The sequence below is a fragment of the Tachypleus tridentatus genome, chromosome 10 (genome assembly GCF_004210375.1).
Source record: "Tachypleus tridentatus isolate NWPU-2018 chromosome 10, ASM421037v1, whole genome shotgun sequence".
NCBI classification, from domain to species: domain Eukaryota; kingdom Metazoa; phylum Arthropoda; class Merostomata; order Xiphosura; family Limulidae; genus Tachypleus; species Tachypleus tridentatus.
In genome coordinates this window covers 61,269,257-61,287,774 of record NC_134834.1, presented here as the reverse complement: position 1 = coordinate 61,287,774, position 18,518 = coordinate 61,269,257, and the positions used below count along the sequence as shown (strand labels likewise).

Below are 18,518 nucleotides of genomic sequence, written 5' to 3'. Positions count from 1 at the left end.
TTAATAAACTACACGATCACTCTATATTATGTCTTGAATAAGTTTTGTGTTTATTTTTTTCTGGATATTGTAAGTCCGCTTACTATCTAGCCACTCGTGTTCTTTAAAGTTGTTTAAGAAGTAACAACATTATTTATGCAGACACACCAACGAAGACAATTATCATGAATGTTTATGTCTTCACAGGACTGATATCACTTGGTGGTTAGAGAATTTAATTCGTAATCCGAAAGTCGTAAGTTCAAATCTCCGTCCCACCAAACATGCCTACCATTTCAGCTGTTATGATGTGATGGTCAGTTCAATTGTAAAAGAGTAGTCCAAGAGTTGGCGATGGGTGGCGATAACTAGCTGATTACCTGCTAGTCTTACACTGCTAAAGTAGGGATGACCAGAGCAAATAGCCTTAATGTAGCTATGCGCGAAGTTCAAAAACAAAGAATAATTCCTCAGAGATAAGCTTACGTGCTTATATTACTAAAATATAGGTTCAATCCTTACGGTGGGAAGATTGCAGATAGTCAGTTGTGTAACGTTGCACTTAGAGGAAACCTACTTTTAGGAAACTGCATTTTTGCTTCGCTACTTAATTTAATAGTTTTTACCCATTTTTTTATCCTGTAGCGTTTCATTCACAACGCTAAGAAGATTTGATATTGCCATGCAATTTATTGGTAAAGCAAGTTTCACTTATTGTATATTTTACATTGCATAATCGTCTTTTTTATGTGTCTATCGTATTTCATCTCATAACACATTACACTTGCTTTCATCAAAGATAATTCTTTTCTCACCATGTTCATGATTTGTATTATCAGACAGATAAACAGAATGTTCTTCCATTTTACTCTACCTCTCTTCGACTTTCCGCAGTGAAAATGCCTTACAACTTATAACATTCACCCCTTGGGTGATTTATTTTGTCTTCAAGCTGTCAGTAACAAGTATTTTTTTAATAGTTTTAACAATCCACAACAAAGTCAGTATTGTTATATTCAGATTTAAACTAGTGTATGCTACATTTTACCTACATTGAATCTCAGACAGTATCACTAAATACACCATTATTCATCAATCTGAACTTAGCAGTAAATAAACAACTGCCGTTTCCAAGATGGTAAGCTTCCAAAATATGATAAATGCACAAACAGAGTAATATTAAAAATAACTATTGCTGGGCAAATAACGTTATTATTTACAATTCTATTATACACATTTAGCTTTTGCTATATAATCAGATAGCTGAAGGCGTGTTAAAACTGTAAGCAATGGTTGATTAGTATGAAACCAGTAAAACGAACTGAAATTGTCGAAATGCACATATTACTGAAAGCAAGATACTCTAACGACAGCTGTTGACAATAATAATTTCTACTCCTTAGTTTTGCAGCTTTAATATACAACTTTGTTACGTATTACAGTTTCAAATAGCCTGAAATTAAATTAAACGATAATTTAAATTTAGAAGTTAATTAAATTTCGATATGTATCTAACTTATTATATTTGCTAATAAGATTGATATGCACAATTTTCTCTTTTAATACAAGTATGTTTCAATATACAAACAATAACACAATTTACAATAACGGTAATTAAAAATAATGATTTATGTCTAACAGTTTTACAGATTTAGAAAGAATACAGTCCTCTAACTGGTGTGAGACTTTTTTGGTATCTTATCGATGGTTTACAAGGTGCAACTTTATCTTGAGTTGATATACATGCAATTCTCTTAACAGGGTAATAGTTAGTTCTGCATTCGTCGTTGATCACATGTCGAGTTTTTCACCGCTGAAGTTACTTGAGTTGATCGATCCTGGGGATGAAACATCGATGGGAAAAGACAGTGAACTCGAAGTCATAATAGTAAAATATTATGAAAATGTACAGTAATACCATAGTAATATCTATTGCAGTTTACTTTCTTAATCGTATGCATTGCTGTAGCTAGCCTTAATATTGGGAAAGAACATAAGAGATGAAGTACATTAACACTTAAGTCGTTTTCAAGGTTTACTGTAATAGAGTCATTAATGTCCGGTATGAATTCGCTGTAGTTAAATAAACGTTCCTGGTCGTATATACATGACGCTCCCAATTCATAAGCGTAAACCACAGTTAAAAGAGCGAAAGTGTTGAGTGTAATTGGGATTCGAATCCGCAACCCACATATTGCGAGTCGAGCGCTTTCCCCACCTAGCGATGCCGAACCTAATTATTAGAATGCTTTTATAAATGAAATAATTTAAAACCTAGCGTCCACAAGTAGTAACCGTTGTGTGTAGATATATCTTTGTAACAAACAATGCTACAATTATCTGAAAACATCGGTATTTTCACTGTAACAGAGAAAAGATGGCAAAAGATACAAATAATATTGATTTTACTAATAATTTAATAACAAGTGATTGTAAAAGAAAATCTTTTCTCTGTCTTTCGTAGCCATAGTAATATGTTCCTTAAAATTTTATGTAATGCCTCTATTATTATGTGACACAAAACTGTAAATATAAACAATAGAGACTAATAATTTATAAAGCAGCAGAGTTCTAAAATAATAACACAAAGCATTTTCTTACTGTTCCATAAGCTAAACCTTCATCTAACATGCGTTTTTTTCTTCTCTATTTTTACAATTCTAAAGCATGACATCGCTATATAAGACAACAAAAAATATCCTAGCTTTTGTATGTTTCATATAACCTTCCGCACAATACATTCCGACCTTATTTATAGATGCGACATTGATTTTTTTAATAAAGTGTTGGTACGCTATGTTTTAGATATTGGATATTGTGTTTGTTTGGATTTTATTTGCTGGAGTTTTGTCTGAGCTTGTTACAATTCTATATCAGGTCGTGAAGTTATAGGCTAAAGTGGACTGAAGGTTTTCGTGGCTTGCTTTAATCATTTATTTTGCAAACCCTTTCATTATATACTTTGATTATAAATTTCTTTTTGCCTGGCTATTTTGTTATTACAAAATATTAATTTCTTTCTAACTTACATATTTTTTGTATATTTGAACGAATAAGCACTGTTGGAGATTAACTGAACAGCAATGAATATTTATATATGAAAGTGAAAGTAATTTTACATTTAAATCCTGTATGAATTGTTTAACAGCTAACTTTATGATAGCTTGTTGATTTTCTAAACCGTATTTTAATGCATTATTCATCAACCTCTATTTGTATATATTTATGTCACTAACTGATAAGATGAATTACAGCTAAAATAATCTTCTTTGCAAAGATTGATACAAATATGTTTTGAATTTAACGCACCACCCTAAATGAGTGATATTGAGTCAAAGCTTCCATTATCAAACGTGCCTCCATGGAAACTCACCCTGCAGGGCCAGGTGGTTAAGACATTCGACTTGTAATTTGAGGGTCGCGGGTTCGAATTCCCATCACACCAACCATACTCACCCTTTCAGCCGAGGAGGTATTACAATGTGACGGTCAATCCAACTATTCGTTGGTAAAAAAGTAGCCCAAGAGATAGCGGTAGATGGTGATGACTAACTGTCTTCCCTCTAGTCTTACATTGCTAACTTAGAGATGGCTAGCGCAGATAGTCCTCGAGTAGCTTTGCACGAAATTCAAAACAAACCAAACCCTGGAAAGTCGAAATAGTTGTTTGTTACTTAGAATTACACGTTTTTTTGCAGTTTATAACTACACCAAAGGTACAGTTAGAATCTTGGACAATTAAACCTAGCTTATATAAAAACATGTTGACGATTTTTATTAGTTTTATTTCATTTTTTATTTATTAATTTGTTTTACTGTCAAGCATGAATCATGTTAAACGTTACAATTGAATATGTTCAACGAAATGATTTGTGTTTTTTTTTTCAAAATAACGATTACAATTAATATATTAAATGGGGTAATCTCCCATGGACGTCGTTTGGTGGTACCACTTAGTTGTTTTCCTATATGTAGTGAAATCCATTTAGAAAGCTTTATTTATTGCATCATAGCTTTGTTGTTGGAGCTAGTATATTTATTTAACTGATTCTCTTTAATACTAATATGCAATGATTTATTACAGTAACTGGCTATTGTTTGATTTCTCAATTTTTAGTACAAAAATAATTTTAGTAAAAACAAATTAATAATACGCGCATAATGTCAATTAAATGATCTAATAAGGTTTCAAGTATAAATAATAATTACATTTGTTATATTGTTTGCAAATAAATTTTAAAATAATTTTTGCCACAATGTAACAATTTTGCTACATCTCCGACCAGTCATGCTTCTGTGTAAAATCTGAAACAGAATGAATAACAGAATAAACCTATGTTCTGTTCTACCAGTAAGAAAGTGACTTGCTCACTTTTCTTAACATGTTAATGGTCTGTTTTATAAGTTTATTGAGCTCCTTGTTACCATATTCCCAAATAGTTTTATTCTCCTTTGCGGATAACCTCAGTTATAATCTTACATCGTAATAAATAATTCTTTCGATATTCGCCGTTCGTAACCTTCACTGTAGTCGAATGATACTTATTAACCTTATAGAATCGTATAAAACATTAAGCAAAGATCCAAAACTTTGGCTATCCTATTAGATTTTAAACCAACTGTAATTAACCATAGCAAAGTAATCACATCAAACACTAGACAAAATTCCAGAACTTTAATACTCATTTTAGTTATTTACCAAACCATAATTAACTATACCAAGTGAATCGCATTAAACACAGTTTCAGAACTTTGACAGTCCTCTTACTTATTAATCCAACCACCATAATTAACTATTCCAACTGAATCATGCCAAACATTAAACATAGTTGAAGAGCTGTATTACTTCTGTTAGTTATTAACCCAACCATAATTACCTACATATACCAAGTGAATCATGCCAAACATTAAACATAGTTGAAGAGCTGTATTACTTCTGTTAGTTATTAACCCAACCACAATTACCTACATTACCAAGTGAATCATGCCAAACATTAAACAGAGTTTTAGAACATTGAGATTCTTTAGTAAATAACGTAATTACGTCTTAGTATGTTATTTTCTTAACAAACTTAATATCGTTAAATGTTATATTATTCCCGGTAAAATATAATATTTATTATCTCGAAATTAATTTGAGTTAAACATTGGAATGCTTATTCTGTTCAAATAGTAAACATAAAGAAATGTCATCTGTTGTATAAGTGATAAGAACTTTGAGGCCTTTGTAGTAGATTCAGATTTAATAATTACAGCATTATCCATCACCTTCACTGGTTTTATTCCTTTAATGTTATCCCCATTGACGTAAATGCATTCATTTAGCTAATAAGATGTGTTATCTATTCACCAGCAAAAATTTCAAATATTATGAAAAACCCTGAATGGCATGATAAATTACAACCTCCTGTACTTGTCAGCAGTCAGAATACCATCAGTATGTGTAGGTCATCAACACTATAGGATGAGATATTACCTCAAAATTGAACTAATTCCCACAATCCTTCACTGTATACGTTGTAAACTGATTATGTTTACATTTGTTACTTTACAGTTTTTGTGGTTTGATGCATTTTCTCAGCCTTTTAGTTTGGTTATCTTTCCTTAGCATCGGTTTACAAGCAGTTACACATCCAGTGAGGCCAGTTTATGTTACAGTTGATCTTACAATTCTGGAGGTAACATTCACACCTGTATTTACAGCAAGGTCGTGGAATAAAACTGTATTCAACCTTTGGCTATCCCATAAACAGGATCTAATCAGTTTTCTGGAGGAGAGAAGAGATTTACTACAGTCTTTGATACCTTAGTTCAGGGGTTCCCAACCGGTGGGTCGCGACCCCCTGTGGGGTCGCGAAGCCTTGGCAAGGGAGTCGCGTAGCCTTGTTAGAAGTAGCTTGGGATAACATTAATTTTATTTCATCAATTACATTTTCATGCTCTTACATTATTTTTATTTCGATGCAAAGCAAAACGTGTGCTACGTTAGTTCAATGTCATTAGGTGATATTATGGGTGTATGTATGCGTGCCTGTGAGTGAATGTGTATGTGTCTGCAACTGTATGTATGTGTGTACTAGTGAGTAGCGAGTATGTGAGTGCACGCGCATGTACGTATGCTTGTGTGTCTGTTTAGTTGTGATTAAGTGTGTATGTGCTCGCTGTCGACACGTGAGTCACATGTCCGTTGCTGATTGGTGAATGACGAATCGCGCGACTGGCCACGCTCCCTTCCCTCCCAATACTTACCCCATCATTACTCTACCTGCACCCCCCACAAGTAGTCAGTGTAAGATCTACAGTTGCCAAAGCGTTCATTTCAACATTTTTATTTCATTTTAACAAGGAGTTAAGTAAGCAGTAGAAATGAGTTGTGTCCATGGCTAAACGGTGCAGATACTCAGAATGCTACCTCAACATTGGCTTAACCACTGTGCTCGCCAACGACGGCATCGAGAAACCACAGTGTGTTTTGTGCCATGCTGTCCTGAGTGCAGAGTCAATGAAACCATCAAAACTCAAGCGTCATCTCGAGACGAAACATCCAGAACACGCAAAGAAGGGTTTGGATTTCTTCAAACGGCATGAACGGTGTCTTAAAAGCCAAAGAATCGATAGAAGTGGGTCGTTTCAGCAGCAGAGTGCAGCCGTAGTGGAAGCTTCATATGAGATTGCATTCGAAATTGCTGAACAAAAAAGCCTCACACGATTGGAGAAACACTTCTTAAACCCTGCATGATGAAAGCAGTAAATCTTATTCTTGGAGAAGCCAGTGCAAAGAAGATGCAGCAAGTATCCCTGTCAAATAATACTATACAGAGGCTCATTTCTAAAATGTCTATGGATGTGAAGGAACAGGTTTTGACTGAAATCAAGGGTTCCCCTTTGTTCTCCTTTCAGCTCGACGAGTCAACAGATGTAAGTTCATGTTCACAGTTGCTTGTCTTCGTGAGATACATTAATTCAGGTGACATCAAAAACGAATTCTTATTCTGCAGTGCACTTGAAACCACAAAAAAAGCTGATGATGTCATGGAAAAAGTTTGAACTTTTTTTCAAGACGAAGATCTTCAATGGGAAAACGTGTGTGGGGTTTGTACGGGTGGGGCACCGGCTATGCTGGGATCGAAATCAGGATTCCAGTCGAGAGTGAAGAAGCTAGCACCTCAAGCAAAGGGCATCCACTGCATGATTTACCGATATGATCTCGCCAGTAAGATTCTCTCTGCCTCTCTGCAGGAAGTGCTTGAATCTGTAATCAAAATTGTAAATTATGTGAAGATTCAAGCACTCAACACTCGCCTATTCAAAGAACTATGCAAAGACATGAATGCTGACCACGAAGTCCTTCTCTTCTACACAGCAGTACGTTGGTTGTCGAAAGGAAACGTTATTAATCGTGTCTTTGAAATGAAAGATGAAATAAAGCTATTCCTGGAGACTTAAGAAAGGAAAGATCTTGTAGCTCACTTCGAAGATGAAGCATGGAATAAAAGGGTTGCATACCTAGCCGACATTTTTGACCAGCTGAACAAGCTCAATTTGAAGCTTCAAGGAAGGGAAACACATGTTCTCCTTTTTCACGATAGTCTTCGGGCCTTTGTTTTCAAACTGCAGAACTGGCGTCGGAAAACCAATCTTAAAAACATCGCTATGTTTTAAAACTTTGTGGAGTGACGGATGAGTCTCAGATCCAACTGGATCAGTTCCTCAAGGATGAGATTACCGAACATCTTCAGTCTCTAAAAAAGGAAGTCGAGCGTTACTTCCCTGAGCTATCACAGGAACAGGAGGCCCTGGTAAGGAACCCATTTTGTACTGAACTTGATGTATCCAGCATCCCAGATGATATCCAAGATGAATTTCTGGATCTAAGGAATGACTCTTCAGCCCGTGATCTCTTCAAGGTGAAATCCGTGACTCAGTTCTGGTGCGCTATGTATCAGTCATACTCCAAAGTCAGCATGATAGCTTTACGTGTCCTTGTTCCATTTGCTTCTACCTACTTGTGTGAGGCAGGATTTTCCACTCTTGTCAATATAAAAACAAAGAATAAGAACAGATTGGATGTTGGAGATGACATGAGACTGGCTCTAACAAACGCTCGACCACGAATTTCAAAGCTTGCTGCTGAAATGCAACATCAGGCATCTCACTAGCTGGGTTGGATAGCTGTTCAAACCTATGTTAATATTATTTTAAGAAATATATGTTCTTTTTGTGAATTCAGGTTGGACCAATCTGATTTAATTTGCTAATAAATAATTACAGAATTTTTAAATATTTTTTTAGATGTTTCTTTCCCTCTCCTTCACAGAAAATAAAAAAAATTAAGCTGCTGATAGTAAGCCCTAAGTAGGAGGTCACATGGGTTTCAAACTTTTAGGTAAGGGGTTGCGAGTGCCAAAAGGTTGGGAACCCCTGCCTTAGTTTCTTACTTAGGATAAAGGATAGTTTACGTCTGGAAATAATCCTTAAATTTTAGCCTTATCAGCTACCCCAGAGATTCACTTTCACTATTGTTTGGCATATTTACACTTTTGAGCTCTTAGCTTGTTTTAGAGCTGCATTTTTGTTTGTTTTGTTTTTCGCTCCAAAATAAACCAAAAACTTATTTACAGTCCTATTTAGTCTCAAGTGTTTATTCTCTCTCTTTTTTTGCTCTTTTTCCTTGGTTTTTTTATCTATAATTATTTCAAATAATAATATCTAAACAAATAATATCTAAATTCAGTTGCTTTTTATGTCTCTTCTACCTCGTTGCAACGGTTTTCATCCCTAGTTAGTCCTATATATGTATTCACAACGTCATTTAGTCTCTGAAGTTTTTTTGCTATTCTTGAACTTATATTTTCACAACTACCTTGACCGGTGTGTTTAAATTTTTGGCATCTAATTACAGACATCTGTTTATATTCCTCGCTGGTTCATATACCTTTATTTAGAGTTGGTTGTGGCCAGTAAAAAAACAAAAAAGAAGTAGACATTTGTCAACGACTGCAGAATGTTATTGGCAAAATATCTGTTTTATTTTAGCAAAGGTACATTAGGCTATCTATTATATCCACCGCGGGGAATCAACCCCCTAATTTTAACACTGTAAATCCGTAGACTTACCGCTGTACCAGCGGAGAACATCTATAAGCAATAATAGGGGAAAAGCAGTAAATTACAATTTCAAAGTAGTGAAAAGAAATGATAGAAATGAGACACTAAAAATAAAGTTTCACATTGATGGTAATGTGGAGCAGAGAACTGATTATAGAGAAATGTTGTAACTTTTTCGGTCTCAGTAACATTATAACAGTAGAAGAGCATCATATCTTACCTTTCAATACGTCAATGCTTATGTCCTCCCAAGCTGTAATTAGTGCTTTATTATTACTATAGTGAGTTCGATAGTCTCGGTTTACTCACAAGTGCGTGTGGTGCATGTCAAACGAGTAAAAGAAACCAAGTAAATTAAGGGTAATTCTTCCTAACCTTGTCAGAAAGTTCTAAATTAAAATGTTTTCGTGAATTTTTACCGTCTGCTGTATAAATAGTTGTCTCGTGGTTTATGGAAAAACGTCAAATATACACTAGACAGTGATTGGCTTAATGAAGGATTTGCATGAGCCTAACAGATGCAAAAGCATTTTCCGAAGAGATGAAGATTACTTTAAATTTATAATGAGAGACTGTGATTGGCTGAAAACGAAACGAATATATATTTGATTATATAAGTAGAGAGATGAGCCCATTCAAAACCCTGCGCAATAGTTTGAAATTATTTTCATACCGCTTCTTGCACTGATTTTCAGTTTTTGTAAAAACAATTCAGTCAATTATACCGATGCAGTGACCTTTTTTTTGTTCCTGTATGATATATAGAAAGTTTCATTTTCTGAAACTTAACGTTATTTTTACGGTTCAACAGCTTCAACGAAGAGACGTTAATGAACTAAAACTCTGTGATGGACTTATAGCATCATCAATAATCACCCCACCAAGAGGGACCACAGTCCATGCAATAGAGCATCTGGGAAAGAACAAAATAATTTCTCTCTTTATTTTGAAACACGTTCAGTGGTCTGAAAATATTCTGACATCATCAATTGTGAAGACTAGTGGAGAAAGAAACTTTCAAGACTAGAAGTAATCAAAAGTAATCACATACATAGAAAAGTTCAGTTAGTCGTTCTTTGCATCATATCTATTGAGCATCGGTTGGATGAATCATTAAATGTAAAATAATTTTTCGAGTTCTTATTTCACTAAAAGCTCTAAAAGTGAATTTTAAGCGAAAACTGAATACTTTTTGGTTTTGTTGCATGAGGCGCATTTAATATTCTAAAGGTTTGATTTTCAATAAATATTTAATATTTGAAGTTTAAATAGGTAACCATGTGTGAGATAAATCCGCATGCTTTATCATTTAGAACAGTACACTTTATATTTAGCTTCGTATCACTAAATTACCTGTTACCAACATAAATTCAAAAGTACATTTTCTTATTTTGTCCATGGTTACAGCAAAGCACTAACGCTAATACTGACTTTACTTATAATCCTTTCTAATCCCAGATGGTTTTATACTTCTCTATCTTCTAGAATACCTATCAAAGTAGAAGGTAAAAAACTGGATCAACTGAAGTGATGCCAAGTGCTGAAAATAGATAACGCAAAGTATAGAAAAGGCAAGAACAAAATGACTCAACCTCAAACAATTGATCACGACAGATGTCAAACTAGAACAGAAAGAAACAGAACTAACATTTTAAATGTGGCCAGACGTACTTAATGGAGCAGAAACGTGGTTCTTATCCGAGAAAACAAAACAATAGTTTGAGGCACTTAAAGTCTGGTATTATAGACGTATCGTAAAGATCAGCTTCAAGTCTAGGAAAACTAATGAAGAAATACCGAAACGTTCATGATTTCTCTAGCTTAAAACTACTTTACGGCACAGAAAAGGAAATAAAACTTAGAAAATAATAATAATGTTGTGAAGGAAACAAAAACCTTCGATATTCATGAAATATACGTATTATATACCCTTCTCTCCCATTACTTTTTAAGCTTCAGCCTGAAAGATGGTTTATAGAAAGTAAAGAAAGTTTAAAAGTATATCTACGTGTAGACAATAAAGTTTGCTTTACTTAACCCGTCGTGATGTCGTCTGTGTAAATGAACTACAAAGTCACCCTGTGTTTTTATTATTCAAACTATTTACTTATGCATATTCATATCGATATTTGTATTCTAAGTAATTTGGCTCAAGTGCAGCCCAGTGGTAAGCATACCGAACTTAGCTTTTGGTGGATCCAGTATTCGTATCTTGTTGCCATATACCAGAACAAAAATGCGATCCATTAATTTTGGGTCTTAGATGCGTTCTAAGCGTGGTGATCAGATCCCACTATTCTGTTGGACAAGAATATCCCAAGATCTGGCGTTGGATGCTGTTGATTAGCTACCTTCCATCTAGTCTATCATTACGAAATTAGGGACATTTGAGTAGCTTTTGCAAATATCTGACAAACAAGTATTTGTGTATACAAAGAATTTGGAAATAATTTTAATTAGAATAAAGTTATTTAACAAGTACATATATTATTAAATCCCGTAGTCATTACAAATTAATCAACAAAGTTTAATAGTGGATTTCTTGTTACACCTAACTTTTTATTTTAGATGAAGATTATACATTTCTAATCAATGTTTATTGATGTTTTGTTATAATAAATTACAACATAGAGAACATACCTTAATCAAATAAGCTTAAAGTATCTAATTAGAAAAGAAGAAGGAAATTACCTGTCACAAACAGCTTTTACGTTATACGTTATTTATAAAATGATTCTAAACTGTTTAATGTTTTATGGTACTGTTGTGACACATAGATATATATTTGTGTATTCCTTTTATCCTTGTAGGTCATCAAAATGCTTGCTATCGTTGTTGCTCTCTTTTCCTTCTGCTGGCTACCATTTCAAAGTTACAATCTACTACAGGAGATATTCCCACAAATTAATAAGTAAACACTTTTCTATATTTTTATCAAAATATGTAAGTCCTTTAGAAAATTATATCCAACAGTGTATACAAAAGTAAAATTATATATATATTTTAACATTAATTGTTTTACTCATTTAATTGGCCATGTTTTACTTAACCGATGTCGAGAAAATGTTTTTTCACAATGTAAAAAAGTACAGTAATTGAATCAAATTTAAGACAGATATGTATTGCGTTTTATATTATTTTCTGCTTTAATAAAATATTTCGATTGTTTTACAGTAGTGATTTAAGATTAACGATTAAAATGTGCCAAACGATAACAGGTACCTCTTTATCATCAGAATGTATATTTACATTATGCATATTTTCATATTTCCTTACTGAAAACAGATAAATGAACACATTCACAGTAAAGTATAAAGATTGTCTTCATCCGTCATTGTTTATTGACGTCTACTTTAGAATGACGAGCGTAGTTAAGCACGATCACAGCCGAGTATAATATACAAATGACCTATCGATAAATTTTCATGGAAATAATTTGATTTCTTACTTAGTATTAAAATAAGTGTGTATACACCAGAATCTTTCTTAAACTGAAAATAGTCTACCTGAACAAACAATCCATTATCTGTGCCATAGGTTGTGAGTCAATTTTGTTACTTTGTTTAGTGGTGAGAGTTACAGTTGGTCCATACGGAGCTTTAGAGCAATCTTTCTCTCAACTATGTGATAAGATTCACGTGCCTTTAGAAAAAACAAACATGTGAAACTCATCAGGAGACAAGTAGGAAAATTCTATTTCTCATATTCGGAGAGTAGTCTCGACTAGAGAAATTCAAGATTTTTTATATTTAAATATGTTTGAAATTAAACACTTTGGAGTAATGATTAAAATATAGCTGTTTCCTTAAACAGTAAATTTCAACAACCTTAATTTTAGTAGTAGTTATAAGTACAAAATATCAGTATTTTCCAAACATCGTCTATTTCCATTAAGAACAATTAAAAGAAATCACAAACATAATAATGAAGAAAATATGCAAATTAGAATATCATAACTTTGGTCTTAAGTGGTGATTAAGTCAAAAATCTTTGAAAAAAAGGTTTACATATTAAAAACAAGCAACACCAAAATCGTATGCTTATAAATATACAGATTATCATGAAAAAAACCTACCTTTGGTAAAAGCTTTCACTTTCATATCGGATGCTTACTACCATATTCTACTCTATATAACTACAAAACTTGGGAACATACTATTTAAAAGAAAATTATATTGATACAGGTAGTGCAGCCACATATCTAAGGTTGTCTAACAACTTTGACATATATTGATTTCTTTCTGGTTGTTTGTTTGTCCTCCGTGCACCTTTTCTTATGAGACTAATGATAATCCATGACTCCAATGTTTGTTTGTCCTCCGTGCACCTTCTCTTATGAGACTAATGATAATCCATGACTCTAATGTTTGTTTGTTTTGAATTTCGAGCAAAACTACACGAGGTCTATCTGCGCTAGCCATCCCTAACTTAGTAGTGTAAGACTAGAGGGAGGGCATCTAGTCATCACCACACACCGCGAACTCTTGGGCTACTCTTTTACCAACGAATAATGGGATTGACCATTACATTATAACATCCCCACGGTTGAAAGAGCGAGCATGTTTGGTGTGACGGATACTCGAACTCGCGACTCTCAGATAGCGAGTCGAATGCCTTAATTACCTGGCGATGCCTGACGTCATATATCGAATTCTTTCTCATGGTCACACTTATACGTATAAGTGATTTATTATATACATATACGTATGTGTATTTATGTTTGTTTATTCTTAAGTACAAAGCTATACAATGAATTTTGCCCACCACTGGTATCCAAACCTGGTTTTTTAGCGTTATAAGCCTACACATTTACTGCTGAGCCGTCAAAACGTGTATAACAACTAAAAGTGAAAGTATTACAATGACAATCATTGGTTAACAATATGCTAACTTTAGAACATTATTGTAACGTTTAATAGATAAATCTCAGTGATATTAACATTAATGACGGTAAATTGCAATTTAAAGTGTTGGTAAAGTGTAATTAAAGAATTGTCGATATTGATTCCTTCCTTCTAGTTTATTACTTTTAAAATAGGGACGGCTTGTACGGATAACCTTCAAATAGTTTTACGTAGAATTCAACAAACGAACTAAGCCTAAATTCTGTACCACAAAAACTTGTTTAACTAATTCTTACAAAAAAAAAGTCATCACTTTTGATCAGATGGTTGAGCTTCGTATCAAAATGTTTCAAGAAATCTAATTCAGACTGAATAATTATAATGTGGATGTTCGCTAATGCTTGGGAATATTTGTGTCGAATTTAGGAACTCACCTTCATAGACAACGTTAACTTTAAATAATTAAGCGTTTAATTCACGGTTTCACCTTTATAGACAATATTGGTATAAGATTACTTATTTTTCAATTTAGAAGTTAAAGTTTACAGATATTATTAACATAAAATTTATTGTTCAAAGCTGTTTTTAATTTGATTTGTTCAAAATATTCAATTTATAAATGCATGCAAATAAATTTATACATATAGAGTAGAACTTGTCTGCATGGGACCGAATAAAATTTCCAGCTTAAGTAGATTTTCCATCTTAAACAGTGAATATGCATTTCCTAAATTATATATAATTTCTGAGCGGAACGTTATACTTGCTTGACTGAAAGGAAATAAGACGTTTGCGAATAAAGTTATTATACTGTTTATGCTATATTTATTAGAATAAGAACAAAAATAGACATTCAGAATATATATATAAGTACACAAAATCTTAATCAAATTTATTTGAGGAAAGTGTCCAATTTCAACTGTTTCGTCTTTTTAATGGACTTTCTCATATGGTTAATTGGCCCTTCATTTTTACATACAATCTGATAGTGTTGATATAACCTAACACTTGTGATGAACTAGGAATTTCTATTTCCTCCCTATCTTTTCCATTTTGTTCATCTTCTGAATCTCTCACACTGCTACCATCTTGCTATTCTATTATAGATTTTAAATACATTTCATCAGTTTCTGAGAAAAAAAATTCTTGTTTTAACTTGTTCACAAAACCTTCTGCGCTCACAGAATCATCTACATCAATCTTCTCAATCAGAGTTTAGATTTCACTAAAATCGTCATAACAAACAACTTTTTTTTAAAATGAGGGTATTTAGTAAATTATTCCTAAATTTTGAAATTAGGGAAGATATGAATTTACTTTTTTAATTATTTAAAGAGTAGAATTTTGCACTTAAAAGACAAATATATTTCTACAAATCATGAATCAAAATTAACCACGAAAATAATGATGGCAGAAAAAAGAACATAACATATTCAACCAATACTTACTGTAAGAAAATGTCCGTGAATTTATTAATATTTAAACAAATCATTAATTAAACAATAATTTATTAATTGTTGAAGAAATTATTAATTAAATAAGATATTAATATTTAATAAAAAACAGTTTTTTTCCGCCTTACTCAGGTTCTAATCCTACTTGTTAATAAATGAGGTAGGTGAAAGATAGTTTTCCGTTCGCGTTACGCAGGTTTCCCCGTATGGAGGACTTTTATAAGAGAAATCTTAAAATAATGCTGCAAATTGTTAAAATTTCCGGCTTGTACAAGTTTCCGCTCTATGCAGTTTTCGGCTTAGACGGGTTTCACTGTTTATATATATATTTATATACTATTTCTCAACAGTAGTTGTTATTTTTGGTTATTCACGTTTTGCAGATGTCTAGAAACGTTTTATTCGACAATTAGATATCATTATCGCATTTTAATCTTAGCAAGTAACAATTCAGAACGCGAAATTAGCGCTTACTCTCATAAGTGAATAAATATTACAAATATGTAACACTACCTGAAAGAAGTTTGACTTATGATAATTTTCATCTAGAACCAGTTCACATATAAAAGTTAGCGAAATCACGACCATTATTTATTATTTAAAAATAAGCACCAAAATTTACGTTTTCTGTTATTAAGTTTAAGTAAACTGAATTAATTTTTCCAACATTTACACTACCAAATAGCCAAGCTTCCTTATTGTAACGAACAAATTTTAATGACTTATAGTAGCTACGCTACGTTCGAATGCACAACTGTTTACCGCTTAATCGAGAGTTGTCTTTAATTTAGGTAAAATGAATAATCAACGCTCGATACGTGTACTAGAACATAATAGTTTTATCCTATACACGAACACCTACTTAATCCGTGATCCAGTTTCATAACAGTTCTAATCTAAATATTATGGCATTGTAGTTACTCTTCAATAATACATTTAATCACCAATGTCATAATACTAAAATTAAATCACATTAGAATCCATAATTTGGATATAAAGGAGTGTTGGAAAGTGCTACATTATGACGAAACGAAAATCAAACTGTTAAACGGTTAAAATTCAAGCGGCTTCTGTAAATTTTAAAAATGCAATGAAACATTGAAATACTAAAGTCAATCAACAGTCTTTAAAGACAGTACATGTTTTCACATTGATTCAGGTCATCCTCAGCAGTGTAAAAACTAAATACTGCACTAACATATAAATATAAAAAAGGATCATTTAACCACGTAGTTTACATACTTAAAAAACGTCGCGCCATCTACATAGTTTCTGATTCTACAGACTTTAATCCTTATTTTAAATACGTCTTTTTACTGTGATTCGTTATTTCTACTTTTTCTCTAATTTCTAGGTTGAATGACAATTGTTCCCGCTAGATAACATGTGTAATTTCTATATTTAGCTATTACAGAGGTATCTGTTCTGTTTTTAACATTTCTCTTATGTTCATTCATTCAAAATTTTAAATATTTTCCAGTTTTATCAATGTATACAATATCACATTTACGTTCAATTTTATAAATACCCGTTTTTTCCATTAGAATGATTTAATCTTTAGTTTTTTATTTAGCTGATTTTATTCAATGGCCTTTAAATGGAAATATAATTTATTTTGAATTTACGAAACAGTTGAGTTTTCTTAAGTATTTGAAACCGAAACTGATTTTATGTCACTATTGTATAAAGTTATAAGTATCTATATAATGTAAATGTCACTAAATGTCATTGCAAAGAGAAGTTACGTACAGTTAATAAATCACAGTTAGGCCACTATAATCATAGTGTCTAAAAACATCTTTTTTCATTTTATTTTATGCCTAAAGACAGTTTCCTGGAACATTTTTTTATTCACTTTACCAAACCAAAAATAACAAATGCTATAAAATAAAGTTTTTTAATTATGTTACTTTAAAAATTCGTATATGAAAAGTTAATACAACTAACAGATATGCATTTAAATTGAACAGAACCTACTTAGTTGTCTGATAAAGTATACGAGCAAAGTTTTCAAATCAAGCGAAATATGAAACGGAAGCTCATATTATCCAAGTATACGTAGAATGTTTTAAACAACACAAGATTCTACGGCGATTTAGTAACACGAATAACAAACAAATGCACCTACTACTGCTAATATTTTTTAAAACTACAATGAAATCGTTTATGTCATCCTAAAGAAGAAGAACTAAATATCCACCGTTTCACTTCGCTTTTAGAGAAAGGAATTTTTATGGTCATTGTTTTGACTGAAAACTTACCTTTAACTAAAGAAACGAAAAATACTGACTAATTATTTTAACCAAACAACTTCACCACTAGGTTTCCTTTAAGGAACTTGAAACAACTGGTAATCGTTTCGAAAAAAAAAATCACTGTAAGGAAATTAAAATATATGGTCATCGTATTGAAACAAAAAAACACCCTTTAGGGAAAAGAAAGATCGGTATTCTTTATTTCGGCCAAACGTTTATTCCACGTTGTTCTTTCCATTAGAACAACTTTAATAACATACTATTTTATGGGTATGTTTAAAGCCACGATAGAAGCAATATAAGATTTGTTTTGTGTGTTTTAGAATTTCGCACAAAGCTACTCGAGGGCTATCTCTGCTAGCCGTCCTTAATTTAGCAGTGTAAGAAGGTAGTTAGTCATCACCACCCACCGCAAACTCTTGGGCTACTCTTTACCAACGAATAGTGGGATTGACCGTCACATTATAACGCCCCCACAGCTGGGAGGGCGAGCATGTTTGGCGCGACGCGGGCGCGAACCTCGGATTACGAGTCGCACGCCTTACGCGCTAGGCCATGCCAGGCCAGCAATATAAGAAAAGATTAATTTGTGTAAACGTGGGTGGTGATGACTATTTGCCTTTCCTCTAGTCTTACACTGATAAATTATGGACGGCTAGCGCATGTAGCTCTCGAGTAGCTTTGCGCGAAATTAAAAAAAAAACAAAAACCTTTAACCTAAAATTGTTGAAATTGTAATTCATTGGTACTATATTACATAGCATGGAATCAAACTGTGATATCTCTATTGCTAATATTTTGTTTTAGTTTTGAACATAGAAATTACAGGACAGTTCTTTAAAATGCCCCAGAAAGTCGGAGATAAGCTTTAAGATGTA

At 32.8% G+C, this 18,518-nt stretch overlaps 1 protein-coding gene across 3 annotated transcripts in view; it reads left to right on the top strand.

Moving 5' to 3' along the window:
* Positions 1–18,518, top strand: part of LOC143229399 (RYamide receptor-like) — a 79,299-nt gene that overhangs the window by 46,076 nt on the left and 14,705 nt on the right. For all 3 annotated transcript variants that reach the window (XM_076461679.1, XM_076461678.1, XM_076461680.1), the window contains one exon: positions 11,898–11,998. In XM_076461679.1, the coding sequence (XP_076317794.1) occupies positions 11,898–11,998 (101 nt within the window). The remainder of the gene's footprint in view (positions 1–11,897; positions 11,999–18,518) is intronic.